The sequence below is a fragment of the Struthio camelus genome, chromosome 8 (assembly GCF_040807025.1).
Source record: "Struthio camelus isolate bStrCam1 chromosome 8, bStrCam1.hap1, whole genome shotgun sequence".
Lineage (NCBI taxonomy): Eukaryota > Metazoa > Chordata > Aves > Struthioniformes > Struthionidae > Struthio > Struthio camelus.
Window position 1 is genome coordinate 18,681,014 of NC_090949.1, and position 15,959 is coordinate 18,696,972.

Below are 15,959 nucleotides of genomic sequence, written 5' to 3' on the forward strand. Positions count from 1 at the left end.
TGATTTTTTTTTTCCCTTTTATTGCCTCCACTGTACCAAAGTTTAAATTTAGAAAGACGGACTTTTTCCATACCACATACTTTCAACAGAAAAGTTGACAGGATTCCAAATCATAGTAACTCCCACGCCTCTAAAAAGGAAGAAGCAGCATGCATGGGGGCAAGCGTTTCCTTCAGCTGGGAATAAAACCTGGAATTGTTCTGAGAAGGACTGTTTCATTGTTGGGGCTCTGTCTCCTGGCTGTTAGAGTTGAGGTTGGATAGAGAAGTATCCTGCTGCACAGTTTATATGCCACCTGTCTGTGGTGTCTTTTTAGACTTGGCAAACTCCTCTAGCATGCATGTTTTTCAGGTGTGTCTTAGTTCTTACTTTGTAGGCCATCAGAGTGAAGTTTATATCCCTTTGTAGCAGCAGGTAGCAACCAGAATATCTTACTAAACAAATTTCTGAATAGGACTTCTGTTTTCTCTTGATTTGGGAGGGAAGACCAAGCTATTGAAAACTGAGCTATTAGTAAAATCAGAGCAGGAGCTATGATTTTGTTTTGTTACTCATGATGTTTTAATTGTTCAGAGTCTTAAATTTCTATTTCCTAGGCTTATTCTTTAGTGGATCGTGAGGTTGGATACTGTCAAGGAAGTGCTTTTATAGTGGGATTACTGCTTATGCAGGTAAACATATTATAAAAAAATGCGAACTTTTAAATCACTATTAGAATGCATAACAGTGTGGAGATTTTTGTGATGGGAATTTTCATAATAGCTTTTTAATCACTTGTTACAATGGAGTTGTCAAGGGTAATCAGCTACTCCATGAATCAAAGTAGTTTTATTCTCTGCTTCTGTCTTTGCCAAGAAGATACAACTTTTCTGAGTGGGAGAATATATTTATTTCTCAGAGCTAACATAGGACTGTAAACCTGAAAGTTATTTTGGGGGAAACTTTTTAGCTCTTAATGAACTCATTTCAGATTTGACATTTAACTGCCTCGTAGTTCAAATGAAACTTCACAGTTTACTTGATAATCTTAAGGCTGCCTTTATTTTTCTGCCTTTGTTTTATGCCCAAGTAGGTTATAATATAACAAATTTGCAGAACCGCATTTTGGTTTAGAAATCACTTTGCAGGATTCAGTATATGCAAAAGTTCATTATAGTAAGTAGTTATAAATCCCTTAAATGAAAAGAAGAAACCTCACAACCTCTCACTTTGATATAGCTTTACATTTGTCCAGCGTTTTCACTGTGTTTTATTAATTTTTAATATAGATGCCAGAAGAAGAGGCATTTTGTGTGTTTGTTAAATTAATGCAAGATTACAGGCTACGAGAACTGTTTAAACCGAGCATGGCTGAGTTGGGCCTTTGTATGTACCAGTTTGAATGCATGATACAAGTATGTACAAAATCTATTAATTTTTCTCTTTATTAATAAGGAACAATGGGAGTTACAATTCGAGAGTAGGCATGTCTGTTGGCTGATAGGCTGTTCTCTGACAGCAGCTAGTTTCAGGACTTGAAGTGGATGCATGTGGCTGTATGATCTACTTTTTAACCTTTGTCAGACAGTGACTGGCTTTAAACACTGAAATGCGAGGATTTGTATTGTCACACTTTAAGCATATGAATGTCTAATCCTTTCTGGGTCCAAGACTCTAAAAGTATGCAACTTGTAGCCTTTTTTTAAAATATAACTTAGAAGGTGCCATCATACACGTAATTCAGCTGCTCCCAGATTTGGGTTATGGAAGACTGGCTGCTGGCTCAGAATGACAGAGACAAGGGGGTTTGGGTTTTGTTGTCTCCCTCTTTCCTTCCCCTAGGAAGTGATCCTGTTGCTAGAGATGATAACTGGGGAGTTTACATAACATACTCTGCTAAGAGGTAGGACTCTGGCGAAACCCTAGGTCTCTCCAGCTGTGTCTCTGTAGCCATTCTAGATGTCACCTACAGAACTGGAAGCCTCTGATTTGCTAGTAGGGTCAGGAAGTGCTTTCAGTAACCTGAGCTGTGCAGGGTAGAAATGCTGTATTCTCTACTGAACCTCTCTTACCTGGTTGGTTGTAATGATGAACGTGTGTCTTCTAATGCTGTGTTATGAAGCTGTTGCCTGATTCATCTGTACCAAATATTGCTATTTTTTTTCCAGCTTTGTCAAAACCACACGCAATAAAACTACCAGCAGAATCTTAACATGTTGGTTTTTTCCTTATCCTCTTTCCAGGAGCAGCTTGCAGAGCTTTATGTGCACTTTCAGTCTCAGAGTTTCCACACTTCTATGTATGCATCATCATGGTTTTTAACTATATTTCTTACAACTTTTCCACTACCAATTGCAACAAGAATATTTGATATCTTTATGTCTGAGGTAACTACTCAATACTCATATGTTCCATTTTAAGAATAGCTGTTAAAAAGCAGTTGTTTAGGTAGTGGTATAAATTCCATTCAGATGGGCAAATCTTGCAAATATTCTTGCTTTTTGGTCCTTATGCTTATTAGATTATTTTCATGGGGGAAGATATCTGTGTAATATCCTATCAAGGAAGAGCAAATACATCTGTGAATGTATATCTTGTATATGTAACTTTGTACGTAAGCGCATCGAAGAGTTATATCTACTGCATGTTCTGGATGCAACAGCAATAGCGTTTTTATAAGATTAGAACATCAGTTTCTCACTAAGGTGGTGAGTCTAGGATGGAAAGAATTGCTACTTTCAAGCCAAAGTTAAAGCTCTGTGAGGATATACAGAACAGGAGGAAGCAGTGCTGGAAATTCTGCAGAGCTACAGAGCTATTGTCCAGAAGACAAACAGTAGCCGAGCAAAGGCATGTATGTATTCAGTGGCATTATCAAAATGACACCTGAGGCACGAATTAGAGCTTCAAATGACTGTAGTAGTTGTTGTTTTTTCTTTTTTTAAACTCCTCTACAATCATCTTTTAGAAAACAGTAAGTTAAAGGTGCATCCTTTCAGCTTGCATGCAAATGTTCAAGATATAGTATACATGAGTCAAGCGTTTCCTTGTATCGATTTAAGTAGTTTAACTGTAGTATAACATCTCTGAAATTAAAATGCCTTTTTTGAGAAGTACCTTTTTTTTTGTAGCAGATACCTAAGAACAGACAAACAAAAACTTTAGATTAAAGCTGATGTAGAGAACACCTATAGCTCAAGAGATTTTTTTACCTCAGCTTCTGCCTCTGAGGAGGGTTTGACATCTGTTTTGTCGCTCAGCCTGACTACTACTACTTAGGGCAAAGTAAGGAACCCAAGACCAATCTGCAGATTTTCATAAGGTTTTTTTTGCTTGTTTGGGCAAGTGGGTGAGCTCTCAAACAGTAGTAAATATTAGACTCATTGTTTTGTACAGTTGACGATGCCATAAATAATTGCTGGCTATTTTTTACACTTTTTTCAGGGTTTAGAGATAGTATTTCGAGTAGGTTTAGCAGTTCTTCAGATGAACCAAGCAGAGTTACTGCAACTTGACATGGAAGGAATGTTACAGGTAAATTAAGGTTACAATAATCATAATAATGTCTAAAATATATGTGAAGCACATAAGTATATGTGTTTCTTTGCAGCTATTAATTATATGTAATCTTGTGCTCTGATTGCTTTTAGCACTTTCAAAAGGTCATTCCACATCAGTTTGACAGTGGTCCAGACAAATTAATCCAAGCATCTTACCAAGTCAAATACAATGCAAAAAAGATGAAAAAGTAGGTATAACATTTTGAGAAAATAGATTATACTGTTGCCAAGAGTTGATCTTTGCTTGTGTATCTTAAACTAGTTATTCAATATTTTAGTGTGAGTTTTCCTTGTTGAATTTTTCTGGGTTTTTATACTGTAAACAGTTAAAATTGATGTTTTATCATCCAGATAATTCTTCTAAATTGGTATTTGCTTGTTCCAAAATATAATAAAACTGTCTTGTGTATTAAAATAACTCTACAAGTGCTTTTGAAGAAAGCTGCAAGTTATTAAAAATTACAAAACTTTTGTAAACAGGAGTTGAATAGAGCCAGCAGACTTTTGTGAGGGCAAATTAGGGAAAGGAGGTTAAATTTTTACTGTGATCTGTCCTCACTTCTTAAAACTTACCTTTTCAGGAACTAGAGAACTATTCACACAGTGCTAGAGAGTATATGTGATCAGGATGAGGTCTGGTTAAAAAATAAATTGACAAATTTTTGTCATGCCATTGAGAACTGTGGTGGTGGGGAATTACCTGTACTCCTACTCTCTTCTGCCTTCTGTAAATATTTATTTTGCTAAGCCAAGCTGCATACCTTGCCTTTTTTCCAGGCTTAAGTTTGGCATTTCCTCCATTCTTAAGCTGGGCCCTTGGCTGTAGTACGCAGTATATTCAGTGTACTTGTGCTGCAGGTTGTGCTCGGCCCTTGCAGGTTCAATTTACCCATCCTTCTATCGGCAACCTGTGACTGATGCTGCACAATGAGCAGTTAGTCTTCTCTAAAACAGAAGTAGTAACAAAGTTTTTGGGGAAAACGCGTTCTCTGACAGCCAGTATAAACGCGTATAGTTTAAAACCCTACCGTTCTCTGAGTCTAAACGCATCTACCTTGCTTGCTCACCTTCTATAAAGGCCTTGTATACCTCAACTTGCATTTCTTGTGTGGTTGCTACCCTTTCCATTAGAGGCAGCTTTGTTGTTTGCTGAAAAAGGGCAAAAATTGTGCGGGTGTTTTTGTTTTGTTTTTCTGGGTTTAAGTTTTTTTGTCTTCAACTTCTCTTTGCGTTCTCTTGTTATCCAAGCTCCATTTTCCTTTGGCTGAATATGGTGGGTTGGTTATTATATAGTTACATTCACTTGTTGTTGCAAAGTAGCTCCAGATCATCTGACGTGCAAAGGTGTATGTTATCAGGACTACACAAGCAGGCACCTGCACTTCAGAGTGCTGATGTAGAGTCTGTTCGTATCTGCAGAGGTCTTTTTTCTAGCGTTTAAATTAGTTTTCATGTCCAGTCAAAATATTTACAGGAGGAGTACACTGGCAACTCTCAAGTGGTTGGTTAAACAGAGGAAATATCAATGATTTGTATCTCTTTTATTTTTTTCTGCTGTTGTATGTTAGGCATTACCCCAACAAATACGTTGCCTGAATTTTTCTAATCATCACTTACTCTTTTCTAATTTTTAGGTTAGAAAAGGAATACACTACAATAAAAACAAAAGAAATGGAAGAACAAGTGGAAATTAAAGTAAGGCTTTAGACTCAACAAATCTCTTCCTGGAGCAATTTAATTCCTAGCTGTGGGTTACTTGTTTGATCTATGTCTGCAGTGGGATTTGTTATAATTGTAGTCCCAAAATCTCCTTTCAGCATTTGTATTTGGACTGTCTGTTCATAAAGGACACTTATAGTGGAATTATTGAGGATTCTGGTGGGCACAATTAATGAAAGATCACTGGTAGAGACCTGCTGTACTTACAAATGTTTGTTATTTTCTGCTGACTAAGGCTTGATTACAGACAGCCTCTTTCAGAGGTTCCCAATATGCTGTTTCATATGTAGGCATCCCACCTGGGAGGCTTTGGAAAGCATATTAAAGGAGAGCTTAATACAATGAAGTCATGGGAATGATTTATCATTGATTTTTGGAGATTTTTCTTGATTTGTTTTCTTTCATGCATTGGACCAAGGTTAAATGTCTTCTGCCAGCAGTTGTTTTGTTTCTTTTGGATCTTCTACAATTGATACGTAATGTGATAAAGACCTGTGAGTTAAGCTGTTTTGAAAAGTTATTTCCCTTTTACTAACTAACCTACTTTCTGTCTTTACTAATTACGGCATCTTTTTACTTTCATGATACAAATAGGCTTTTGCCCCCCAACCCCTTTTTCACTTTTTTTTTCCTTCCCCCAGCACAGTGTTTGAGCTGGATTTGCTCCCTTCTTGTATCATGTTTTTCAGTCGGTACCATGAGCGAAGGCAGGGGAAACGTGAGGCAGGAGTGTGCTGTGCAAAGCTTAGTAGAAGGAGTCTGAGTTGCACCCTTCCTTCTTCCTTTCCCCTTCTAGTTGTTTTGCCTTCCAATATCATATTCTAAGGTATTAATTCTTCAGAAAAATTTCAGTGATGTACATCTGGGAGCACAAAGGTGTTCCAAGCCTTTTCCAGCAATTTTTGTTATCCCTACAACAGCAAGACAGTCAGTGGCAGCATCAGGGAGTGCTGTGATGGCTTTTCAGATTAGATTTGCAGGTCTTAAAGGCCAGGCCTATGCAAAATAGGGGGGACTAATGCCCTTAAGACAGCTGTAACTTTCAGTCTGAGGAAATTAACTGATGATTGAAATTCTTCCCTGCTTCTCGACCACCTTTTCCCTGCCCTGCCTTACAAAAATACAACGAACCACCACCCCACCCCCCAACCCCAGCAACCCAAAGCAGAATATTTACTATCTGTTTCTTTATCCTGTTTTGGGAAAGGGAGTCCAGAGGGTTCAAACTTAGGTGTATAAGATTCGGCTAACTTTGGTGATTTTTATTAAAAAAAAAAAAAATTGACTGACTCTCTAGGTACTAAAAAGCTCTTGTATTTTATGGAGATGAAAAACAAGCACATTGAGCGTGCCTCTTACCCTGGCAGAATAAAGCACTGCTGAACTAATATCCGTGTGTCTATTCTTATGGATACAGATCTTCTCTACTTGAATACTGACTGCTGAAATTTATAGAAAATGCATTAATAAAATGTGCTTTATGCTAATGACTAACTAAATGTGCTTTATGCTAATGACTAACATAAAATGACTAACTGCTCATTGGGGCAGGTGAAGTAAATAATTCTCAGTATAACTTCTTGCAGATTAAATAAATGTGATTATGTAATTTAATGTAACAAAGTATACATATAAGTCCCACTGCACTAGGAGGCGCTAATGGAAGGGAGAGCGCTTTCATGTCCCTTAACCATGAGGGCTGCCTCCAGTTCTGTTTATGAAGAGGCGACTGTCAAGCTTAAAATGGTGTTATGGGGTTAAGCTCTGCGGTTCACCTGTGCACATACTGTTTCCATCTAACACACAGACTTAATATCTTATCCTTGCTATACCAAACTGTTTACAACTCATCTTTTGAGTTAGTACATCATAAGAAGGATGTTAAAAAGGTTGTCACAAATTATTTTGTCTTATTTTGATTTTTCATAAGTGATAACGATTCTAGATTGTTAACATAGCTTTTATCAGACTTTCATTTCATAATTTAAGAAGCAATTCTGAATTGTTCCCTTGGTTCCCTTGCAGAGGTTACGAACTGAAAATAGACTCTTGAAACAGCGCATTGAAACATTAGAAAAAGTAAGTATGTTGGCGCCTAGATTTAATTTGTGCTACTTTATAATAAAATTGCTATCAATTTAAGTATATGAAATGGGAATCTTGTAACTATAGCTCATTAGGTTTTTTCCTGCTAATCCACAGTATTTACTAACAGTGCTTTGCCAAACAGCATGGCAGTAACAGCATAGCAATTAAGGTCACTGCTTATAAATGTTTAAATCTCTTATGCATGGATCTTACTGAGTGTATGAAGCTGAATATTTTGACATATGCCAACTTTTGCTATACTGTTTTTTGGAGGGGGGATAGTTTTTGTTTGCTTGTTTTAAGAATTAGAAGGGTGTCTAAAATACAAACGACTATATGAAATAGTGGGGTTCTTGGGTAGAAAAGAGGCTATTGTGAGAGAAGCCTCGCTTCTGGAAATCTGAAGTTTATAGGTAGTTTTATGTAAGAGCAGTCTGAAGGACCTACCAGTGACCAGAGAAGCGGAGATGAAAGCAGGTTAATTCACCACTAATTAATACAACAGTCGAGGGCTGTTGCAGTATTCGCGTTCTGTATAGGAAGTCTGCTGCCTTTACTTTGTCTTGCACGGTTCTGTGTTCTCCTAGAAATTGGGATATGAGGGAGGGAAGGGAAAACTTAAGTTATTTTTTCACAAAGTTTAGTCTGGCATAGAGTTTTGTTAGGCTTCCTTGTAACTGGATATCAGTTTCAAAATATGCCTGCTAACTGTTGTTACATTGCCAACATGCTGGCATTGCTCTCTGGCCCTTCCTCCTATATTCGGATCCCATACTTCTGTGGCAGACTGCGTTTGGTCTAGAATGAAAACATTCTTGTCTGTCTTATCTGGGTGTGTTTAACTGTCTTTGTCCACATTAAATTAAACACTTGTGAGTTGCGAACAGTTGTTCGTGCCTCGTGGGGAGGGAAAGGGCAGAGATTCAATTTCCAGTGACATAACTGAAAGGTGTAACGTTTCGGATAATAAATCCGTTAGTTTCTTGGAGAAACTGTCAAACTATGTCAAATTCTAATTAATTGCAATTTCTGAATGTCTGTTTGGAAGAAAGCATGTGATGAGGACACCTTGAGAAACAAAGATGTGAACAGATAAAGTTTTATAAACATCTTCATGTTTCAAATATTAAAGTGTTAGTAAAATTAATTGTAAAGAACAGGCTGGTTTTAAGAAGTTTAAGGCTGTTTGGAGTGAATCATTTCAGTAATTTAATGGCAATTTTATAATAGTAAATATCCATGTCTTAACTTGTAGAGAAGTGTTTGGTTTTTCTTGTTGTTTTTTGGTTTTTTTCTTTATCGAGACATCAGTCATAAACTGCTAGACACTGCTGCTTTTGCAAATTCTGTACTTAAATTTCAGAATGCATTTTCAGAGTATCCCAGTCTCACTGGTTGGAATTAGAACACTTCAGAATCAGATAAATATTATCTATTAATGAGAATTTCTGGATGACATTATTACAGCAGCTGAAGAACAGATCATAAAGTGTGAACAAAAGCATTTAGTTCTTCTATTAAAAAACTGTATTTTTCTTTCCGAATAACTCCTCATCTTAACATATGATTTAGTTGTGATTTCCTTAGTGTGTCTTGATGATGAACTTCTTACCTTAGCCTCTCCATCTAATTAATAGTTCTTATCAACCAGTTTGAACTTTAATTTTAATAGCAATTGCAAGGACAAAGATGGCTTAGCTGTCCGCAGAGATGTGTTCTCTATCATAGAGTCTGCAGAAATCTATTGCTGCACCTATTGTGACAGGATGGAAGTGAGACTTTCATTAAATGTCCTGTGCAGAATTTCAGGGAAACTGGAAGGAAAGAGAATATATGATCTCTTGATGGAGTTACTGCTAGAATTTAGTAAAGCAAAATATTAGCCCTCATAGTTGAAATTTTCTACTTTTCATGGCTGTTGGTTTGCACCATCTAACTTTCTTGCTTTATCTTTTTCAAAGCTTTAGTCCTGCATGGGTGCCTCTGCGCTTAGTGGAGTTTCTAATGTGCTCAAATTATGCCTTCCTTTCATGTTGTGGATGGACCACAGATCACCTCTTGCATCCAACTACTAGATCATATCAGTTAATGTGTTACTAACTTCTGCTATTAAGGAAAGAAGGCTGTTCAGATAAAAATATCCCATCTTCTGTAGGTGAATTTTAAATGTTGTAAAGTCCAGCTTTGAGACTTCCTTGTATCAATTGTTGATGTGTTAAATTGTTTAAAAAAGCCCTGCTTCCTGGGACTTTCAGGCGGAATTGCCTTAAGTTATATGTAGTTATTAATTTAAAAAGAGGTTATTGTACAGAAAGTGGGTAGAATTTGGGCGTTTTCTTTTCCTCGCTCTTGATTTTTTTTCTTTTTTGGTCGCTTTTATCACTCCTTTGTTTTTGTTTTTCTTTTCCTTATTCCTATCTGAATTTTTCCTTTGTAGGAAAGTGCTTCCTTGGCAGATAGATTGATACAGGTATAGTCCTTCAGTGTTTTACCGTATGACTGTGTTCCTACTCTAAAAAAAATACAATTCTGCTTTAATGCATGCATATTTGCATGTGTTTAAGAAATGTATTCCTACCTTGTTGATTTGGAAATAAACGCATAGCTGATTTCTTACTACAATTTGTTTAATTTTATATACTAAAAACATATAAACCCAATACCTGCACGTTAGAATATTTTTCTAACCTGATGTAAACTTTTAGTACAAATTCCTGTTACAAATGTGTTCCACAGCATTGTATTAACACTGAAATTGAATATTGCAAACATAAATCTGTGCATGTACAACTGAGTAATGTTGCATGAATGAAATCTTATTGAATGCAGGTATACAACTGAGCTTGCTAAAAGGATGCCAAACTTTAATAAAATACTAAAGCAGCTATTTAGTACTGCATTGTCCTGAAATTTTTATTTGTACTCTATGCTGTTTGCGAAATCAATCTGATGAAGTAGCTAAACATCACAAAGGCAGTCTTTCTTGGATCTGTCTTCAATTGCTTTAAAAAAGAAAATTATGTCCTAAGGGACAAGTGACAAGGGCCCAGGAGGCTGAGGAAAACTACCTCATAAAACGGGAGCTGGCCACCATCAAACAGCAGAGTGATGAGGCCATTACTAAACTGGAGCAAGCTGAGAATACCATCAGGGAGCTCCAGCAGCAGCAGCAATGGGTAAGGAGCCTGGCAGCACCTCATCTCATGGTTTTCAATTGTTTGTTTACACTTTTCCTCCTCATGACACAGTCCCTATGCTGTCCTTGTGGATACTCGTTTATTGTGATTTGCATTATTAAAATTACGTAAATTGGACTGAATGCTATTTTTGTCAGTTTTACTGATAAAGGATTAGATTCATAACTTAAGTTATTTTAAAATGAAAAAATAAAAAAAGAACACCTTTCAGTAGCTCCTATTACTAAAAATGTAGCCATTGCTAATTGTGTCACTTTGCTCAGTTTGAGAATTGGCTCATAATGCCTTTGGTTAGTGTCTCATGTAAGTCGTTCTCTTCCGTGTTAACTTTTCCTGCATACCTACTTTTTTTTCTAGCACACTTAAATTTGCTTCTTGCCAAACAAATAAAAGGGGATTGTCCCTCAGTTTAGTGTTAATAAAAGGTGGTGGTTTTTTTCTTTTTTTTCCCCAAACAGAGCAGAAAAATAACTGTTAGCAGCCATATACAGTAATGTGCTTTATTTAGTATGTGTTTTAACTTGTGTAATGTGCAAGACTTCAGAGTATTATTGTGCTTCCTCTAAGCTGCTGGCCCCCCCCTCCCGAGAGAGGGGGATGCAGTTTATGCAGTGTTCATCTGCTGAATAAACTATGCACTAGCAGTGCTGATGTGCATATGCTCACGGCGCTTTAAACAAGTGGCATCCAAGTACTTTGAACCTCTGGGCACTTTTAGTTTGTGATTTAAAAACATAACTTTTAGAGCTAGAGCTTACTGTGGCTGCTTACCAAAGACAATATAAGTTTGTTTCATGCTTTCTCCACCAAAGCTGCGGCAATACTTGTGCATCTTTTTGCAAGATGGAGAACAGATTTTCTGTTAGACTGAAAAAATCATTTAACTGGAATTCCGCATTTTAGAAATAGTGTATTATGTTTAATGCATTTCAGCATACAAATGGTACACGTTCCAGAATAATCACAAGGAGCTTTTTCAAAATTAATTGATCTGTGGCTCTATAACATCTAATGTTGCTTTTATTGTATTTTTTTTATTTGAAGGAATTATGATTGCGAAAGGGGATGGGGATGTTCTAATGATGCTTTCCAAACTTTTTGATATGTTGTAATCTTTCCAGTGAAATAAAATGAGAAATGTTTATAGACTGGGTAGCCTTTTTTTTTTTTTTTTTTTTTTTTTTTTACTATCTGATTACCATCGTATACCTGTTTTGGGACTGTGTTTTTGGAGACATCCTGGTGACACAGTGTTACTCGCATGTATTCAATTACAAGTCACAAAACAGGACTAAAATTCCATGTTAAAAATCCAGCTTGTGAATTCATGCTCAAATTTAAACTTGCTGAATGATGTTTACCTGATAATTGATGGGCAGTAAGGCTCTGAAAGCTAATGCTTCGAGCCCTGCAGCTTGGCTGGGCACGGGAGCTGGGCAAACATCGCTGTCCGGGTTGGAGCTGTGAGGCCAGGAGCTGGGACAGACACTGCAGGAGTGGAGAGAAAGCAAAATGAAAGGATAGGCAATTAAATCGAGAGCTGCGCTTCCTAACCTGCGTGCTTGCAGCCTTGTTTTCCTCCATGTGAATGTGGCTATAGGAGATAGTCTGACTTGGAGCTAAGGTTGTAAACTCATACAGTTATAGAGGGATTGCGTGCTTAGTAACTGCCTAATTTTGGCAGTGTGAAGAATTATACTGTGTTATTGGAGACAGTCTGAATTAACTTAATGTGGTGAAAGGTATTAAGGTGGTTTGGATTAATAGTTCCCTAGCTGCTTCTGCATTAGTAACATTTGTATTTGAACAGGTTTGTAACTTCTTGTTCCCAGGCATGAGAATAGAAGCAACAAACGTAAACATGGTGAGTGCATTCAGGGCACCACCTAGTGGAAATCTATGAATTTATTTTGAATTCATAGATTACACAAATTCAAACTTTATTACATAGAATACACTGGTAAATCTTTTTGCCATTTCCTAATGACAGTTGCTTTGTTCTTGGTAATACTCGTCTTCAGTATTGTCTTGTGAATAGTTTCTTTGCTGCTTTTTCTCCAGTGATTTCGGTTTCTTTATTGTGATTATTAAAAATGATTGCACAGTGGATTTATGCTAATAAATGGTTGCATGGTTTAACTGTGCTTATTTAAAGGGTACAGTGTTTATCATACATGTTTCATAATCTACATCTATTCCAATCTTGAGTCCTCTGTCTCAGCATGAAATAAAGTTTGGGTATGAATTGGAATTTCTGAATAGGAAAGTATAAAAAAAAAAACTATCAGAAGATACTTGTTGCTGCCTCTCAGTTCTTCTTAACAACACCACGAGATTTTTGGGGGGGGGGGGGGAGGGCACGAAACCCTTCTCCTAATCTTAATTCACAAGGCAAGAGAAATAAGAGTTGACTTTACTTTTTTGGCAACAAAAATATTATCTACAGCATTTCAAAGAAAGCTAACTTCCATCCTTTGGGGGGAAAAATGTATTTGTATATAAACATTATCTAGGGTTCACGCTCACTGTTCTGTGAGATTTGATAGCACAGGATAAAGTGGGACAGTTAAAGATAAATATTGAAGGTGCCTCCAGGGTGGGGGATTCTCCCTTGCAGCACTTCTCTGAAAGGCTGAACATAGAGGTGGGTACAAGAATATCCCTTTGACAGAGGGCCAATGCCAGAAACCCAAATTACCTGCAACCTTACTTCTTCCTGTGTTCAAATGGAAGAAATTTTCAACACATTTTCTTCCTGTGTTGAAAAATACTTGTAGGGAGTTTTGAGTTGAACCAGAATAACCTTATTACAAAATTTCTTGAGTCTATTTGGGGATGTTCTTGTTGTTGTTTTGTTCCTTATTTAAAGGAAGCGAAGGTCTGCTATATTTTTTTTTCTCCTAGATGACCTGAAAATAGTGCTAATGCACATATAATGAAAATTTTATTTATTAAATCAAATGTATTCTATGTATTTCTAAGTATATTTAAGATAATTTGGCAGTAGGGGAGATAAGTTGAAAATAGTAAGGTTTGAGACTGAAACTCTGCATTTCATTTTATTTTGGATGCTAACTTTCACATCTTAATAGAGAACAACTAGGTCAGTGCGAGCTTTTTAAAAACAATATAACCTGTAAAGTTCTGTTATGTTGCAAACTAAGGAAAGAAAAATAATTGTAAAGCTAAAGGCGTTCTGCAGTGCTCCTGGAGTAGCCGGGCAGCAGCTGCACCAGCTAGGAGGGCTGCTTTAGCTACCCAAACATCTACCCGAATGGTTGTGAAGAGAGTGGTAACGATTTTGTTTTACCTGGTGCGTCAAATCTTTAAATACAGAAACTTGCTGAAGGCTTCTGGACACAGCTGGTAACCAAAAAACTAAGAAGCAGCTGGCTTCTTTCCCACAGTGCTGGTAAACTAAGAGCTGCACGGAAGAAGCTGTGCCTGACCTCAGCGAGCACAGCGGGTTTTGTTTCCAAGCGTGAGGAGAGGGATGCTGTCGGAGGAGTTAGAGACCAGGGTAGTCAGCCTCTTCTAACGTACCCCAATAGTTATACTCTGAGGGGGCTTCTCTTCTGCTGTGTTTTTTGTTTTGTTTGTTTTTGTTTATTTGTTGTTAAAACAACAAACAAGTAATTTTTATTGGATGCATAAAATTGAAAACTCTGGGATTTCTGCCAGCTAAGTACAGCTCTAGAGCACAAATCTCAGTCTTTCCCAGTGATGTTTTAGATTCCAGTGATGAGCCAGTTCTTCAGTCTGAATGCTTGAGAATCAAATCTGAGATATAAGAGCAAGTTCAGGCAACTAAATTGCTTTATAGCTTATTTTTAAGAAAGCTCTCCCAAGTAAGTGTTACGCGAAGACAAAACTGAACTGACTAAACATCCAGGTAGGAAGTGTGTGTACGTTGCAAGGTAATTTGTGGCCATGTATTTGGTTATCTTCATGGCAACTCTATAACGTACAGTTTCTTTTCAGGAATGGATGCTAGAATGACTGATATTAAGGTGTATAACTAATCTAGGAAGTATGTGCTTGTAATGGAGTGTTGCAACCTTGTGGAAGACTTCATTTTGTTTTACAATTTATCTTTTATATTAAGTTCTAATTTGCCTCCAAAAAGCAGAAAATATAAATACTGTATGCAGAGTATTACAGCTAGTGCTTAAATGCCTAAAGAGAGGAAGCTGGGCCGCCGCTGAATGATCCATTTAATTGCCCTTCAGTATAGAGAACTAGAAAGGCACTTTGTCCATAACTACATGCAGTAATCTGGAGTCAGCCAGAGTAATATGAGGAGTGGTCAAGTCTCAGCCTCTTTGAGACTTTAACATCTAAGAGGTATTGGAAAAATAACACATCTGGTTGTGTGAAGCCAAGCAAGGATTTGCTTCTTTCAGAAGAAAATGGTTGTAGAACTACATTTTTAGTACTGTATAATACAGAGGCATCTGTTCAACGCATGCCAAAGCAAAGTGGTACTTCTGGGTTAAAACATTTAGGTGGTGCTTGGAAATCTGGATTCGCATTGCTATTTACTTATTTTGCCACAAATCCTAGGACTTGAGGCAAATAAATAAAAGCAAAGGTTTTTACTACAGATGTCAGTCCAAAAGTGAAAATTTTGAACTTACTATAAATTTATTAATTTTGATAATTTCTTATCCATAACAAAAGAGAGCCATCCCTGACCTGTTAAGGTGTTTTTAAAGAAGCAAAAATCCCCGCTTTGAACATCTGCAAGTTTGCTCTTAAATTTGCTTTGATCTTGGCTGTACTTTTTTGCCAGTCTATCAAGATTAGATTTTAAGTTTGTTTGTGATTAAGTAGATAAATACCCCTAATGTATTCCTCAGGCAGGTTAAATGTAAAGACAAAGAATTGAAAATGGCATAACTTGTGCCTATAACTGGCTAAGTAACTTACCTTCTTGCCCTCCCAAATACTCATTATGTGACAAACATCAGCTAAGTTTTTGTAGTTGCAAATTGGCTAGGTAAGGAATCTGTAAGTACACTTACATATTGTTGTAAGTATAGGATATATTAGGATATATTTAAGTAATTCTTCAAATCTGCTGTTTCCTGTCCATTTCCTAGAAAGTACAGGAGGACTTCTTGACCTGAAGAAAGCACACTGCGCTTGTTCTTGTTTCATACCTTAGCTGAAGCAGAATCTGGAACAAGAAAGTGAGAGTCCGTATAACTTGCTGTGTGTAACATTAATAAACTTGTACAAACAGCCAGGGAAGATCATAGAGTTGTTGCCCGTTCCCTGCCTCTGCATCTGTTTCATGTGCTACTTATGCTCCCGTATCATGTGAAGCAATTGTACAAGTGTATCAGCACAGTCTACCCTTCCCTGTTTATGTTCAAATCAGGGCTGCCCCCACCTCTTCCTGAGGCAAAGTCAT

The 15,959-nt window shown here is 37.1% G+C and overlaps 1 protein-coding gene across 9 annotated transcripts in view; it reads left to right on the forward strand.

The window, feature by feature from the left end:
• EVI5 (ecotropic viral integration site 5) overlaps positions 1-15,959 on the forward strand; it is a 118,907-nt gene that overhangs the window by 54,910 nt on the left and 48,038 nt on the right. For all 9 annotated transcript variants that reach the window (XM_068952487.1, XM_068952484.1, XM_068952485.1 and 6 more), the window contains 9 exons: positions 597-671; positions 1,269-1,394; positions 2,223-2,366; positions 3,424-3,513; positions 3,630-3,727; positions 5,174-5,234; positions 7,284-7,337; positions 9,784-9,816; positions 10,376-10,522. In XM_068952487.1, the coding sequence (XP_068808588.1) occupies positions 597-671; positions 1,269-1,394; positions 2,223-2,366; positions 3,424-3,513; positions 3,630-3,727; positions 5,174-5,234; positions 7,284-7,337; positions 9,784-9,816; positions 10,376-10,522 (828 nt within the window). The remainder of the gene's footprint in view (positions 1-596; positions 672-1,268; positions 1,395-2,222; positions 2,367-3,423; positions 3,514-3,629; positions 3,728-5,173; positions 5,235-7,283; positions 7,338-9,783; positions 9,817-10,375; positions 10,523-15,959) is intronic.